The 15,504-nt window shown below is 34.3% G+C and overlaps 3 protein-coding genes across 4 annotated transcripts in view; all 3 read left to right on the forward strand.

The window, feature by feature from the left end:
- Positions 1-737: 737 nt before the first annotated feature.
- LOC106616668 (D1 chromosomal protein) lies at positions 738-2,417 on the forward strand. Its single transcript, XM_014233455.3, has 2 exons — positions 738-1,546; positions 1,633-2,417. Exons 1-2 carry the CDS (start codon positions 1,069-1,071, stop codon positions 1,971-1,973), a joined length of 819 nt encoding a protein of 272 aa, XP_014088930.1. The 5' UTR covers positions 738-1,068; the 3' UTR covers positions 1,974-2,417.
- Positions 2,418-2,819: 402 nt separating this feature from the next.
- Positions 2,820-3,967, forward strand: LOC138857819 (chromosomal protein D1-like). Its single transcript, XM_070111653.1, has 2 exons — positions 2,820-3,314; positions 3,379-3,967. The coding sequence occupies exons 1-2, from the start codon at positions 2,990-2,992 to the stop codon at positions 3,702-3,704; spliced, it is 651 nt and encodes a 216-aa protein (XP_069967754.1). The 5' UTR covers positions 2,820-2,989; the 3' UTR covers positions 3,705-3,967.
- Positions 3,968-4,429: 462 nt separating this feature from the next.
- pum (pumilio) overlaps positions 4,430-15,504 on the forward strand; it is a 369,798-nt gene continuing 358,723 nt past the window's right edge. The window contains exons 1-3 of one of the 2 annotated variants that reach the window (XM_036377472.2): positions 5,648-5,804; positions 5,858-6,832; positions 11,941-13,151. In XM_036377472.2, coding sequence (XP_036233365.2) covers positions 12,960-13,151 — 192 coding nt within the window. In that variant the 5' untranslated portion in view covers positions 5,648-5,804; positions 5,858-6,832; positions 11,941-12,959. Of the gene's footprint in view, positions 5,128-5,647; positions 5,805-5,857; positions 6,833-11,940; positions 13,152-15,504 lie in introns of those variants that run through there. The other variant, XM_036377471.2, reaches the window with a different exon arrangement.

Below are 15,504 nucleotides of genomic sequence, written 5' to 3' on the forward strand. Positions count from 1 at the left end.
GTAAGGTCCACCGAATAAATATCAAGGCGCATTGCCATTTACATAATTTGAAAAACAGATTAATATCTCTTTGTTCTGACGAACATTAGCAAATCGCTGGTTAAACATTTTATTTTGTATAACTTTATATAATTACCAAATAGTGTGCACTATTTTATAAAATCATTTACAACAGCCCACATAATCCGTTAACATATGGTAGTAAACAGCGCCATCTTTATCTAAAATTTGAAACTGCATAAAAATTCCAGCTCTAAGATTAGAGTTTGTTTAATTCATTCTTGCAATATTTTCACTGCGATTCAGGATAGAATTTCGTTTATCCACTGCACTTTAACAAATCGTCTTCATATGTTGCACAATTGTTAAGCAAGCCAAGCTTTGATGGGCATCACTTAATTTAATTTTTTAAATTAACCGTTTACCCAAGTGTTCCCTTTGCAAAAAAAATTGCAACACGGGTTATAAAAAGAGATGCATTAGAAAGAAATCTTACCAGTTGACAAATATTTATCTTTATTAAATTAAATAAACTGCTTACATTTTATTGGGAAATTTTGCACAATTTTTATTAAAAATAGTGCACACATTTACCAGAGAACGTATATTATAATCTACATTCTCGGCATTTACTGCTAAAAACATTTTTTCTATTCTCTTTTGGTTTTCGCGCGTTGCTCGGTGAACCCTGATGCCAGTACTTACACCAGAGAACTACACCATCCCTATTTTCTTTGTAGCTTCATTTCTGTGCTCATTTTGAAAAAGGTAACAAATAGAACCGACGCTAAGCTTCGTGTTGTTCCACCAATTAATCGAAATTGTATAAAACTTATAAAGGAGAGTATTTAAATTGTGTGTACATCGTAACTTGTGGAAATTCATAATAAACTATTATCGAAAAAATTGTGCAATTAATTAATTGTATGTTAAATAGCTTGCTAAAACATTGTTGAAAGCAAGTATTTGCATTGAAAAATCAGTCACGCACGCATACATACACAATTGAACTGCGGCGTTCGCAAAGCGAATAGAACAAAAGAAAGAAACGCAAATTATATTGAAAAAATGGAAGATGTAAAGAAGCGTGTCCATGATGAAGTTGAAAGTGGTGATGAAGGTGCGATTGTTTCAACTGGGAATAATAGTAGTACTACCATTCCGAAAAAGCGCGGTCGTCCCTCCAACCCTGATAAAGTGAAGAAGACGCCAAGTGGCCGCGGTCGTGGTAGACCAGCTAAGAATTTGAGCGGCAAAAAGAGTGTCGGTGAACCGGTTTCCGAAGATGATGCGCCGGTAGCCGCAAATGGCGGTCGTGGTCGCCCATCGAAATCTGTAGGCAGTACATCAGGAAAAGGTCGTGGTCGTCCAAAGAAGCAGCCGCAAGCATCAGAAGAAGATGATGACGATGTAATCGAAGAAGAAGACGATGAAGAAGATGAGCAGAGTGATTACAAACGAAGCGCCAAAAAACCCGGTCGCAAGCCAAAGTCACCGAAGAAAATTGGTAGACCAAAAAAAGCCGTGAGCGAAGATGACGATGAAGGTGTGTGTATTTATATAAAATATAAACCCTTAAGAATGATATATTTATGAAATATAAAATGTTAATATTTATGTATATATATATAGAATCCGGTGAGGATAAACGCGTTACTGGAAGAGGTCGTGGTAAAAAAGTAGCAACCGTTGGTGCGAAACGCCCAGCAGCGTCTGCCGCTAACGGGGGAGTGCCGAAAAAACGAGGTCGCCCTGCAGGCTCTAAAAAATCGACACCAGGAAGACCGGGTCGCAAACCGGCTAAAGAAGTTGATTCCGGCGATGATTCCCAAGATAAGGAAGATAATGATGATATGGATTCGTCAGAAGATGATAACAAGAAATCCAAAAACAAAAATGATACTGAAGAAGACACGGGTGCAAATAGCAACGAAGAAGATGATTTAGCAGACGGTGAAGAATCTGCTGCTTAAAGCCGATACGGCGTTTCGTAGATTAAAATTACAGGAAACGAAAATATTCTGTAGATACATTAAGCGGATCATTACACACATACAAACAAAAATAATATACATCTCTTCATATGCATTTATTAAACAAGAATAACAATAGTAATAAGTTTGAAGTATTTTCAGTAAAGTTATTGGCAAGCATTTGTACATGTAAGTCTTTGAGGAAAAATATATTCCTTAATATACTCTTATACTTCAATATAATTGGAAATGTTTGTAAAATGAGCAGTATTTTGTGGTTAGTTCGGCACAAATTAAGATTTGATGAGATTATGAATATGCTAATTTAATTGTGTGCGCATTAGTATATGATTACCTATATTTGCAATTTTCCAAATCAATTCTCGGTCGTAGTCGCGTGTATTAAGAACCATTAACAAAATAAAGCATAGTTCAGAAACAAGAGACTGATACTTATCTGTATTAATGCGGTTTTAGATTTATTTATATTTTTTCTAATACCAGAACATTTAGAATCTGCTTTCTAAATTAACATATTTCCATAATTCAGTAAGCAAAATAAAGTATATTTCATTCGTGAGATGTCATCGTTTTTATATAACGTTTTCATGTGTAACAATAATTTATATATTTAGCATTTTCTTAATTTTTGTAAAATTGAAATAAAAACTTAAATTTATGGAAACGCGATTCCTAAAAGTAATATATTTTCATTTTTAGTAAACAAAATAAAGTTTATTGCATTAGTAGAATGGTATTATGTTTAAAATAAAGTTTTCATTTGCATATTGAGACTGAATTTTATTTTAAATTATAGCAAATTTAATTAAAGAGTGGCATCACCTTCCTTAATTCAAGCATATGTTTAGAAAAATACGGACGGGCCGCTGAGCTTCACAAGAAATAACAAATTTAAAAGGACCTTGGACTATAATTAAAAGATTTACTTGAAAATTGCTTACAGTTAAGCTTAATAGTTTTTTAAATCGTTCAAGCTTTCAATAATATCAGATAAAATGCAACGGGGTACTGCCAAAAATCAACAAGTCAACTTCTTAAATACTGACAGCATTACAGGAACTCTTCTTGACAAAATAGCGCCTCGTCGAGGTAGGCCGCGCAAAATTGGCAAATTGAAAATTTCCCATCCAGTCATTGCAACTGGGAAGGGACGCGGGCGGCCGAAAGTTTTGAATCTGTCAGGAGAATTAAATGATGATATTGTCACGAATACCAAAGTTGTAAAAACAACTTTTCAAAGTCGTCAGGTAAAGTCAATTGGTCGTGTTGAACGACGTGGTCGTCCGAGAAAGGAGAAACCATGTAGCGACAGTGAAAATTGTAAGTACTGATTTTTATACGGTTTGTACTCGCATAATACGAAATTTATTTGCACTTTCTTCAGCATATTGTGATGAAAAACCCGAATTTGAATTTGAAGAACGTCGCCCAGTGGGAAGACCGTCTACAGGCGCTGTAAATTTAAATATTGTGCGTACTGGTCGAGGGCAAGGACGTCCAAAGAAATTACAGTCGAGAGCGAACCTTGCACTGAAAGTAACTCAACCTAGCGATAATCAACCTGTGAAAAAACGTGGAAGACCAAGCAAGGGTGGAGTTCCCTACAAACCAACAGGAAAACCTCGAGGGCGTCCGAGGATCGAAAATAAAACCACACAGAAAATTATTGAAGGTACACAAAAAGAACACAGCGAAGGAGTGGGAAAGTAGATGTAGATGACAAACACAAAGAAGAAATAATTTTATGATTGCATGCCAATTTGTTTCACTATTTAACAAGTGAAATGCTGTTATTTTAAAACTTGGGACAAAGGACAACTAGCATACTAACATAAGTATTGCAGAGGATACAGAACGTAAACGCTTTTAAGTTTGTGACTTTTTTAGTTGCTTAAAACATTATTGTTTCCAAGTGTATTTATTTAAATATCAAATAAATTTCTTTATTAAAATTAAACTTAAATAACTGTAAATATATACATGTTATATTTAATCCTGTGGAATAGTAAAATGAATAGCACATTCACATTGAATGAAGGATAATTTGCTACGAGGCGGATTAGCAAGTCTGGCAGCATTTAGAGTGTCAATATATCCTACAAGCACCTTATCGGTTAAATCACCGATTAATTACTCAATAGCGCTACCAGAGATTTCTCTTGAAGTTTTTATTAGTATTTTAAGGCTCAATCGGCAATTTTAATTGAAACTCTTGTGTAAGTGAGATCGTTCAACCTTCTAACGTAAAGGCCTTAGAAGATGCAAGGTGTGTACTTATTGGAGTTTCGGCAGCCGTGACTTGGTGCGTTGGTATTGCAACAATGACAGCAGTACATACTGGTGGCAACACTAACAAACAAAGAAACACAGAGTGTTTGCGAATTGAGTAGTATAGAATTTTCGCAACACGAGTAGAACTTTTCACGCCGCTGCGGAAAATTCTTGTATTCTTGTATAGTAAAGTATAATCATTGTGTATTTTTTCAAATATTTCACTATTCAATGATAAAGTAATTAATCATTGTGTATAAATTGTATAAGAATATGTACAACAATTTTGTTGAATTTGTAATTTTCTGTACGTCTTGAGTCTTGTGTTGTTTGTATACTCGGTACCAACAGCAAGCAATGTGTTGTTGCTGTCGCTCTCATCGCGTTTCTTTGCAAATATCAATAAGAACTAAAGTATAAGTAAAGACCATATCTAAAACGCCGAAAATAATTATCCTAAAAGTAATGTAATATATGGAAATTGGTTTGAGAAGTCTCCTGAAATTATAAAAACTAAACTTTCTAAAAACGGAATAAGTGTAAAGTAAATACATACATGTTAAAAGAAATAGCAGGACCAAACATTGGAAATTTTTGTTCACATCCGCAATTTCTGCGTACATAACTGTAAGAACGTATAATACAGTAAAATATGGAACAAATGTTAAACATTCTGTCGTAGCTAAGTGAAGTGAATTTTAAAATATTCAAAAGAAATTAAATTTGAAATATAAGCGTACTTATAAATTTATCGGGATAAAGTTTGTGTTATCTTGTGTCACTTGTATGCTCAAAGAATAGCCTTATAAGGCAATAAACACAAAAGAAAACCCATGAATTGGAAGGACAGCTAAAATAATTGGTAAGTACGGTTGCAGTGCAAAATTTATTTTCAAATAAAATGAGTCCTTAAATCTTTAACTAGTAGTATAGAAAACACTTGTGTATATTATATGTAAATAATAATATACTGAATGAAACGTAGTTACATGCATATAAAAATGAAAGGACTTCAAATTTTCTGAAAAATATTCAAATTAATATTTAAAATATAGTTTTGTGATTGTCTACTATAAATCTGCATATGCATGTGTAAAGTAATGTGCTAGTTATTAGAACCACATTGCTTTCACAACTAAAACTACATTTAAGTTTTTTTAATTACTTATTTTTATTCTAATATCTGTTAATACATATTTTAATTAACTCTTAAAAATACCTTCCCCTCCTGCTTGTGTATATATTGTTTTTTGTTTTCAACTTTGTCGGTGTTGAACAAAATTTGTGTTTGTTGTGCTTGGCTCATATGTGCGCTCATTTTATTAGTGTTGTGTACGCTTTACAACAACAAAAGTAAGTACTAGAAACAACGTACTCAAGAAAAGCAAAGGAGAAGATTGAGTATTTCCTATAAATAAAGAATGAATTAAGGAATGGAGAGCGAGCGACATAGAAGCAGAAGCGAGCAAAACTGTTTAAAAATGGGCGAGTACACCAAAATTCTAATATTCTCTATGAGAAAGATAAGTATATAAAAAAGTAGTTGACATTTTATTTATTTGATGTCATTTATAAAACAAAGTATTTTATAGGCGTAGTATATATACATAAGTACATAATGTTTGCCAATGTTAGAAAGATTTGAGCGAGTAGAGGATAATACGAAAAGTGTATGCAAAAATAAAGAGAGAATTGAGCGCACAAAAAGGAATTTCAATAAAAGTGAGAAATGGATTATAACTGCCGAAGCTAGTTAATGAAAAAAACGAGCGAACAAAACAACGAATGAGTGAACCACGACCGCAACACTGCTTTTCTGCTGTCGCAATGAAACGCACCTCCAAAGACAAAATGAAACAGAAACAATTTGTGTGTGTTCTCGCGACGAGTTCAATTTCATCCTGTGTAAATAATTTGTAATAAATGCAAAATCGCCTAACAATTCAATAATAATCGCAAATAATAGTTTCTTTTTATATCAGCAAATAAATTAATAAATTATTATATGTGTTGTAAGTAAATTTGTTGAAACGTGTAAATAAGTAAAGAAAATAAATAAGAACCAAACATACAGGAAGAATAAACGCCGCTTCGTTGCATTGTCAGTCGCTCGTTCTTGTATGTCATTGCCATACCCGGACTGCAACCATAATACCGAGCGTTAATAATTTTTTTTTTTGTAATTTGTACGTCAAGTGCATATTTATCAGTAGTAGTATTTCTTGTGAATTATCCAATGTGTATAAACAAAAACCAAATATCAAAATCAAGACAATTATTTAAGAATATGTATATGTGAAATTAAAAGTAGATTTTATATACATTTGTGCTACAAAGTTTTATGTGTAAAATTTAAAATTTGAAGGGTATATGTTTGTAATTACAAATTGCAAAATAACGAGCAAACAACACGCGGTTGAACCGAACACCAGAAGTACACGGCCGATTACCTATGAAGTGGATGAATTTAAATGTACCTATACACTCGCAAAGTCTCATAAATATGCCTTCCGATATCCTTTAACCAAACAACAAAGAGCGTTAAGTCATGCATATAAAGAAATAAGGTAAAATTCAACAAATATGTTATATAAAAATATCGACTAAATATTAAATAAGTAAAGAATTTAAAGTAAATAACTTGGATCTTATTAAATTGATGAATATTTACTGTAAACACATTACTGTCTTACAAACATATATAAAAGCTAAATTTTGTATCACCTCTTCATTGATTTAAGAGAGCATTATCCCGCTTGTGTCTCACTTCATACATACAAACTACTTGTTTGTAAGTAACATTTGTGCTAGCTACGGTTCGTTCGTTCACGGATTCTTTTTCGATTTCTACTTATGTATTATATCCCTCGTATTTGACTTGTTCAGAAACTCTTGCGTTCCATCTCTGCACTAAATATCAAACAAAATAATAACAAATGTTAGGAAACCGCCTCAGCACTGACAAGTCCTACATGTTACTTGAGTCTCAGTTGGAGCTGTTTCTGCTAGACTTCCAGTTTGTTCGATTGATTTTTTAACGGCGCTCACAGCGCGCTATCAGTGGTAAAGCCGGCTGCTGCAGGAACATTTTCGCCTTTACAACAATTATGTTTCTCCTATTTTTCGTTCTCATGGCTCTGGTTTACTTCAATTTTGCTTTGTATGGCACATACATACATTCTAACATATTATATTTTGGAATCCTCTCTATCTTGTAAGTTTTTCTCATCTTTGTTTTCCTGCTTTGTTTTTTTTCTTTTTGTAGGTGTACTCCTCGCACTTTTTATTTATGTACGTTGACTCCTTGCGCAGTTTAATGTATTTTACATTTGCTTTTTATTATTTATTATGCGCTTAGGTGCGTATGTGATATAAATTTATCGTTTTTTATTCTATTTGAGAGTAAAGTTAAATTTTACAAAGGATAGCTTTAAATATAATAGTAAAAAATCATAATTTCAACAATTGTTTCTAATTGCTGACGTACCTAATAAAATAGTAAAATATTTCATAAAATAAAGTAATTATTGAAAGCTGACATAAACCAGAAAGATGTACATACATATGTATGATGATGATGATACATTAAACAAATTTTCTGTTACACGACCCAAAGGTTGCCCATGTTTGCTGGAGCCAATCTTCTTACTGCCCGATCGGTCTTTTCACTATTGACCGAAGATTTTCAATCGGATTGAGGTCGGGACCTTGTGCTGGCCACTCCATCAAGCTAAATGTTGTTTTCCAATCCATTCCTTTACAAGTTTTGCTGTGTGCTTCGGATCCCCATTTTTTTGAAAAAAAAAATTTATTGTTCGGGATAAGCACATTTCTCAATAAAATTGGGAAGATTGGTTTGCAGAATTTGAAGATAGTCCTCTTTTCGCATTATACCATCTACTAAATGAAGAGGACCGCCACCATGTAAAGCATTCCCAAACCATTATATTTCCATCGCCATGTTTAACAGTTTGTTTTACATCGTGTCTTTGTATACATTCTCCGGGCCCGCCAGCAGTATTGCTTTCCGTCTGACTGAAAACGATTAAATTTGGACTTATCAGACCAGACAATACGTTTCCAATCATCAATAGTCCCTTGCACATTTTAAACGCGCTCTAAGATTCTTATCGGATAATGCCGGTTTGTTGTTTTCACACTTGAAATATATGCGATGTCTTGCAGCGCTCTTGGCTAATACCAAGCCTCTTGGAAATTTTCCGCATAGTGCAGCTATTCTCGGTCGGGCTCACAACATTATTTACCATTTCTTCAGATAATTTTCTCATTTTTTTCCTAAAATATGGACAATTATTTCTAATTCGAAGCCAATTCACAAGAACTGCTTTGCTTCGCCCGAAATTTTAAACTGCACTAAGAACATCAAAAATAGCAGAAAACTCTTATAACGGTGAATCTGGCTGATTTATGCTGAAAAGAGAAGAGAGAGCGCGAAAATACTTGGAAGTCATAACACGTGCAAAATTCAGTTTATGTGAGTTTCTTTCGTTTTTCTTTCAAACTACTAAAATTTTTCTCATTTGTCACAGTTTCTTTACTAAAATTTATTACGAATTACATAATAAAAATAACACAAACAAATTTTTGGAATTGCTTGTGTGGTTATGTTTTTATGGGTGATGAAGGTCAGTTTTGTAAACAAGCACGCCACTGTAAGTATAATATGTACAGCTGTGTTCAGAATGATAATATTGCTAAGAAGTCAATATACGCATTTCTTACAAAATTTTTTTTTTTACCATTTTTCTGTGTTGAAATTTAGTTACACATATTATATAATATTATAGAGCAAAAGTGAATCTAACAACTAAGAAAGCGCTAAGTTCGGGTGTAACCGAACATTTCATACACTTGCAACTTGCCAGGATCAAACCCGGTGAAATACCTTAAGATGCGTCAGGTTTGTTATTTATATGGGGTCTAGGGCAAGTTTTCACCACAAATATGCGCCGTTATTAGAAAAACACACTGTTATTAAGTCACATCCTGTTAGATATATGGCGGCTAAGGGAATTATAAATCCGATTCAACCCATTTTTGAGTTACATGCATACTTTTATTAGAAAAGTATTCTCTCCGAATTTATATAATATGTACAGCTGTGTTCACAAAAATAGCAGTGCGAGAAATGCTATCAAGTAATGTTATTGTTTTTCAAGTTCCGTTACGATTATTCCAACTTCTACGCATTGTTGTTGTAGAATGGAATGTGTATAAGGAAGAAACGAAAAAATCCCGTTAGATTTGCGAGATTTAAGCAAATGAACAACTCTTTGCTAGAAGCACCAGTCGTTGGCTGTTCATTAAAATAGCAGTGCGTATCTGGATATGCAAAAAAATTTTGTTAAAACGTTTAATTGATAAAAAGTAAGTGGTTTTGTATTAGTGACTAATATTAACATTAGCAAACAGTAAAATAAATTTATATTTTTTAACTTAGTGGGCAGGGGCAAACATTGTACTCCTGAAAAAAGAAATATTATAGTGCAACTAAGAAACCTGGGAAAAACATATAAAGACATCCAAGAAATATGTGGATGTTCAGCTAAAATGATTCATAATGCTTTAAACTCCGTATCCGACGTAAAACCACGCCTCATGGGGACCGATCTATTGTGCGATATAGCAGGGCGCAGCCTTTTGCATCGTCCAGCAAGATAAAAAATGACTTAAGCTTGAATGTTAGTGGCGTTACTATTCGGCGACGTCTTAAAAAACAAAATCTCAAAGCGGATCCCTGTCAAGCGCTGCCAGGACTTGGTGGATTCTATGTCTCGCAGATGCCAGGCCGTAATAAAAAATAATGGGTACACGACCAAGTACTAACCCAAGCAAACAAATTAAAATAGTTTTTTGGAGTTCAACAATGTTTTTTCAACTAATTCCACTGTTTTCATTACTCACTGCTATTTTTATGAACAGCTGTAAACAGCACTTTTTTGTTTAAATTAATAATGTAAAAAAAAATTAACAAAATTTTGAATAATAAATTGATCTGTTTTTGTTTAAAATAATCACAAAGTTAAAACAAAATTAAATTTGTGAACATTCATTTACTTTTTGATATATAAAATTAAGTTTAAAGTTGCAGCTCATGAGCACTGCTATTTTTATGAACACAGCTGTATATCTCACAGACTGAACAATATTTTCGATAAAAAGGTCGCAGTAGGAACCGTGGTTCACATATTTCGTATCTGGGAGCTTGAATAATGAAAAATAATATTGTGTACTATGGGAAGTAGGCGTGGTTTTTGTCCGATTTCACCTTTCACCCCATTTTCGCTAAGTAATTTAGGAATGTCAGAATAATATTACCTACCGAAATTGGTAAATCTGAAATCTGTCAAGTAGGTCACCCAAATGGGGGCAGAGTCACGTCCGTCGTTCAAATTTAATACCGGCTCCTATAAAGCTCTTTCGTATCATATCGAGTGTAAAATTGTATGTTTCTGGCGCTTTTATTTATTGATTTATCCCACTTTTCGTAGCATTTAGATAAACCGTATAAGGGAAGTGGACGAGGTTATAATCCGAATTCATCAAGGCGGGTAGGGATGACAAAGAGATTTGCCTGAGTGAATCTGAATATTATAGCTTGAATGGCTTAGGAGATATGTGCTATGCGCATTAAACTTATTAGAGGGCGGGGCCACGACCAATTTTTAAATATTTTTTCACACATAGATGCCACTTCCTGATGCAATCCGTTGTACTAAATAACAGCCTAGTATCGTGTAGTTAATTTTGGCATATTATAGGTTTTCGATTAATGGCGTTTTGTGGGCGTGGCAAGGTTCTATGTGTACCAAGTCGGGTCTACGTAACCGGAACGGACCCCGATTTTTATCCGGCCAAGAACTTTCAACTCGGCAGAATTCCGCTACAACAACAACAACCAAGTTTCATGAAGATATCTACATTTTGATACTAGTTGCAATATAATATAAAAATTTTAATCTAGAATAATGTCGATAGAAAAGTTGTTCACAAAATGATCACTGCCTGAAAAAAAATATTTCTGTAGAATTTTTTTTTTTTGAATGTTTCGAATTCTTTAAAAATAGTAAAAATTTAAATTAAGGGATATGAAGAAAACTCTCTAAAAATTTCAGGTAAATTGGTCCAATAGAAGCTGAAAAATCGTGCATATCATTTTGAAAAAGACAGTTTCGAGAAATACGCGTTTAAAGTTTCAGTTCCGGCCGTAGAAATATTCTTGAATAGTTAAACTTTGAATATAAAAAAAATCGATTTTTATTATTGATATTATTATATATTAATATTCTATAGTATGTATAGTGTTCTATAGTAGTGTATGTGTATCATCTATGTTTATTTCATCAATGTATGCATGTATATGTTTATTTGACTATATCATCAGCTTGGCTTCTTTGTTACGACTATTTTACATTTACATCGCCTAAACGCTGATTGCTGTAAATGTAATAATATAAATAATGTAGTATATAATATTATACTATTGCTGTTTCACCGCCGTAACAAGCAAATTAAACAGCATTAACTTTCCGTAGACAATAATTTTTACCAATAACTCTCTTTCATATATAGAGTAATAGTACGTATATTACATATAATATATATATGTTGATAAACAGACTTATATAATTTCCATATTATCTTCTCCTTTCAGTGTACATGTGTTGTCGCTATTTGTAATTGTGTATGGTGAGCCGAAAAGAGGAATCACAATTGTGTTTTAAGTCGTGAAAAAGCATTTGTAAAATATTTGTGTGTAAATATATATATATATATATAAAATTGGATTACTTCTTGTAAACACACATTAAGTGTAGTGTTAAGCGCTATTTTATCAACCGCATCTGTATAAAGAAAAAAAGTAAATAAGTGTATTAAAGCTTTTCGAGCATTTGTAAAATAAAAATCTCAATATCAAAGCATTTTAACGGTTTCCTGCAATTTTACGAAGAGAATCGAAATTCATAAAAGCTGCATTTTCACGAGCATAAAAAAGTGTCTAACGACGTTAAATATTTTAATTGACGTGTTAAGAATATATTGGCGAGAAAGTGTTAAAATAGTGTGTTAAGGTCGCATTTATCACCCATTGTATTTAACAGCATATGATTTTATTCATTCCGGTTGCAAAAAGTTAAAATCGGTTGATCAATCCTACTACTAAAGCGTTTTCATTTGCCACTTTGTAAAGTTTAAATAAAAAATTAGTTAATTAAAACGGCTTATTACCAATCGATAATAAATACTTGCGCTTCAGTTTTTATTTCGCTGTTGTGCGTGTGTTAAGTAAAAGCCGTCAAAATAGAGCTGTTACCAACGCCCACGATTTCCATATCCACGGTTGCACCGCCTACGTTATCGCCCCATCATCATCCTCACCAACAGCATCACCATCTGCAACAATCTTTTCAACAGCAACAGCAACCACCGCAGCAACAACAACATCATCATCCTAATTTGCATACACCATTCGGTGGTGGCTTTCATCATCCTTTCCCGCCACTTTTATCGCATCAACAGCAGCAGCAACAACAACAGCAACAATCGCAACCTAATTTTCTGCTAACACCGCCACTGCCGGCAACGCCGCAATCACAACTGCAACAACAGCAGCAACAACATCATCATCAACAACAACAGCAGCAGCAGCAGCCTCATCAACAGCAACAACATATGAAGTTATTAGGTGGCAACGATGATCGTAATGGGCGCGGCGACCAAAGTATTCCGCGCGTGCAGGAAGAGGCAGCTGGCGGCTTTATATTTCAACCGCCCGGCACATCCATGCACGACATGGCTGCTGCTGAATATGCTGCTCAATTTGCGCAGAAACGTTGGGCTTGCGGTGATGAGCATCCTATTGATGTGAGTACATTGATCATACTACTTACCATTATTATTATTATTATTTTTATTATATAGTATGGGTCAATTGGTGCTTAAAACAAAAATTTCCAAATAACCTTCATCTAAAGTAATTTTGATGTGAATATATTTGACATTTAGACCATTGGAAACGAAAAAACAAAAAAAAAATGTGGAAAACGGTTGGCCTCAAGGGCCATCCCTGCAACTTCCCACTAATTTCATACGCTAACGTTCAAATTTCGCTTTTTTCACTGCTTTTGAGCTCTTCGAAATTTTTCGTTTTCGATATCTAGCAAGTAAATCAACCGATTTCGACTGCGGCAAACGATGTGTTTCTTCAAGGTTTAGAACTGATTAGTTTTTGGTTTCGAAAAAAACGGTTTTTCAAAATTTTTATTTTTGAGATTTCTCGAAATCTACTGGTCCGATTGGGTCCAAACTTACACGAAATTCAAGTGCACTGAAACCCTTTGGAATGCCGTTTAGTTTATTCAAATCGGTTGAGCAGTTTAATAGTTATAAGAGGGTCACATACATCCACGTGTGGGTCTCAAAAAATTGGCACGTGACCATGCCCACGATGTCAACCCTCCTAGCAATCTGAAACCAAATAAAACTTAATTAATTCGATATATTTTTAGACTAGAATACCCCCAAAAGGAGAAAACATTAATTCGACATATAATCGAAAAAACCCAAATTTTCAATCAAAAGTTCTGACGTCGAAACATCCGATTTTTATCTAAAATAAGGTAAGCTTTTTCTTCGTTGAAATCGCTACTATCTGATGGTATAAAAAATATATATTTATTATTATGATAAATTTTTGAAGAAAATGCAAGACGCCACTAAACAGTTGCTATCACGAAATAATTGGTAGATGAAATAAAAAAGCAGTTTTGAATTGTTTAGCGAGGTCATTGACTGGGTTTGAACCTACTGTGAATTTCTTTCATATGTTACGATTTTCAAAGGCTTCTGCAATTTTCGACGTTGTTGTAGCAGCAGAAATCAGTCATAGAATAATTTTAAGTAATTCTGCCATAAAAGTTCTGGGCAAACATAAATTCAAGTCCGTTCCGATCTCGTATGCGTTAACATTATTAATGTACAGATGAAAGGTGTGGTTTTGGATTGATTACCTTGGAATCTTGAAAGATAGTCACGATAGGGAATGTAGCTGTGATTGTGTATGGGAGATCTGATTTAGCCTCATATTTAGCTATTAATCCCATCTCCAGTCTCATCTATAAATAGCTCGGTTTACAGCCATTGTTCAGATATGTTGTAACCACTGTTTTTAGTTAAAGGCTTCGGAAAAATGTTTATAGCTAAATTTTTCAGATTGAAAAACGATAGAGAAAGCGAAAGTAGTCAACAATGTCTATATGTAGGATGAAAAATCGATCCTAAAAGTAAATGAAAAACTTTCTCTATTGTTTGTTGATTGTTTTCTTATGTTTGAGGTAGTCGATGAAAAAATTCGAAGTGGAACCCAAAAATATTGGGAAACCCTCATCATCTAACGGGAAGTCCGAGCAACGTACTAGGTTTCAGTGAACATGCAAAGCGGTGGCTAAAGTTATGCGGGGGAAGTCGACCATCATTGGCGCAACAGCTAGCAGTAGAGATCCCTATCCTGCTTATCCGTGCTAGCATTGAGTCCAACCCCGACCTGTTAGCGCCAAAAGGTTCGATCCTAACTCCATTTCGGTTAGGCGTAACATATATAAGGAATGAAGCCATCTAAAGACCTGTTCAGACCTTAAGACATAACCATACGTTATGCGACCCCTTGCTGCCAACGCGCCACAGTGACACTACGGGACGTAGGGGACATAGAACTATCCACGCTCCCGGCATTCATCTGTACTGTTTCGAGGTCAAAACGCCAAACTTAGAAGAATAAACAGGGGGTTCCACAGGGCGGTGTCCTCTCCCCGCTAGTGTTTAATTTTTATATTTCGAAACTATCAGAGGGAATTTCCATGACCTCGCAGTTCAGTTTTGGGAATAGGAAAAAGTCGTGGGAGCCAAATCTGGTAAATACGGTGGTTGTTGATGACATTCAACAACTTCTGAGCGATACTAATGTGACAGTGCTTTTGCTCAAAATTTAGCAATTTCTGAACAAACTTCGCTGCCACAAACTTTTATGCCCAAAACATTCGAGAAAATTGAAAGGCATGAGCCGATTGATATGCCAACAATCTCTACAACTTCCCTAAGAGTGATTTTTAAGAACAATTTTTTTCACTGCTTCGATGTTTTCTTCGCTTGTTGAAGCAGCTTCAGGATGCTCGTCGTCATCATTATCTTCACGACCCTCTGTAAAGCGCTTGTAGCACTT

The sequence above is a fragment of the Bactrocera oleae genome, chromosome 2 (genome assembly GCF_042242935.1).
Source record: "Bactrocera oleae isolate idBacOlea1 chromosome 2, idBacOlea1, whole genome shotgun sequence".
NCBI lineage: Eukaryota > Metazoa > Arthropoda > Insecta > Diptera > Tephritidae > Bactrocera > Bactrocera oleae.

Coding starts and splice junctions, on each gene's coding strand:
- LOC106616668 (XM_014233455.3), top strand. CDS start 1,069: ATGGAAGATGTAAAGAAGCGTGTCCATGATGAAGTTGAAAGTGGTGAT. Junction 1,547..1,632: donor GAGCGAAGATGACGATGAAG/GTGTGTGTATTT, acceptor ATATATATATAG/AATCCGGTGAGGATAAACGC.
- LOC138857819 (XM_070111653.1), top strand. CDS start 2,990: ATGCAACGGGGTACTGCCAAAAATCAACAAGTCAACTTCTTAAATACT. Junction 3,315..3,378: donor ATGTAGCGACAGTGAAAATT/GTAAGTACTGAT, acceptor CACTTTCTTCAG/CATATTGTGATGAAAAACCC.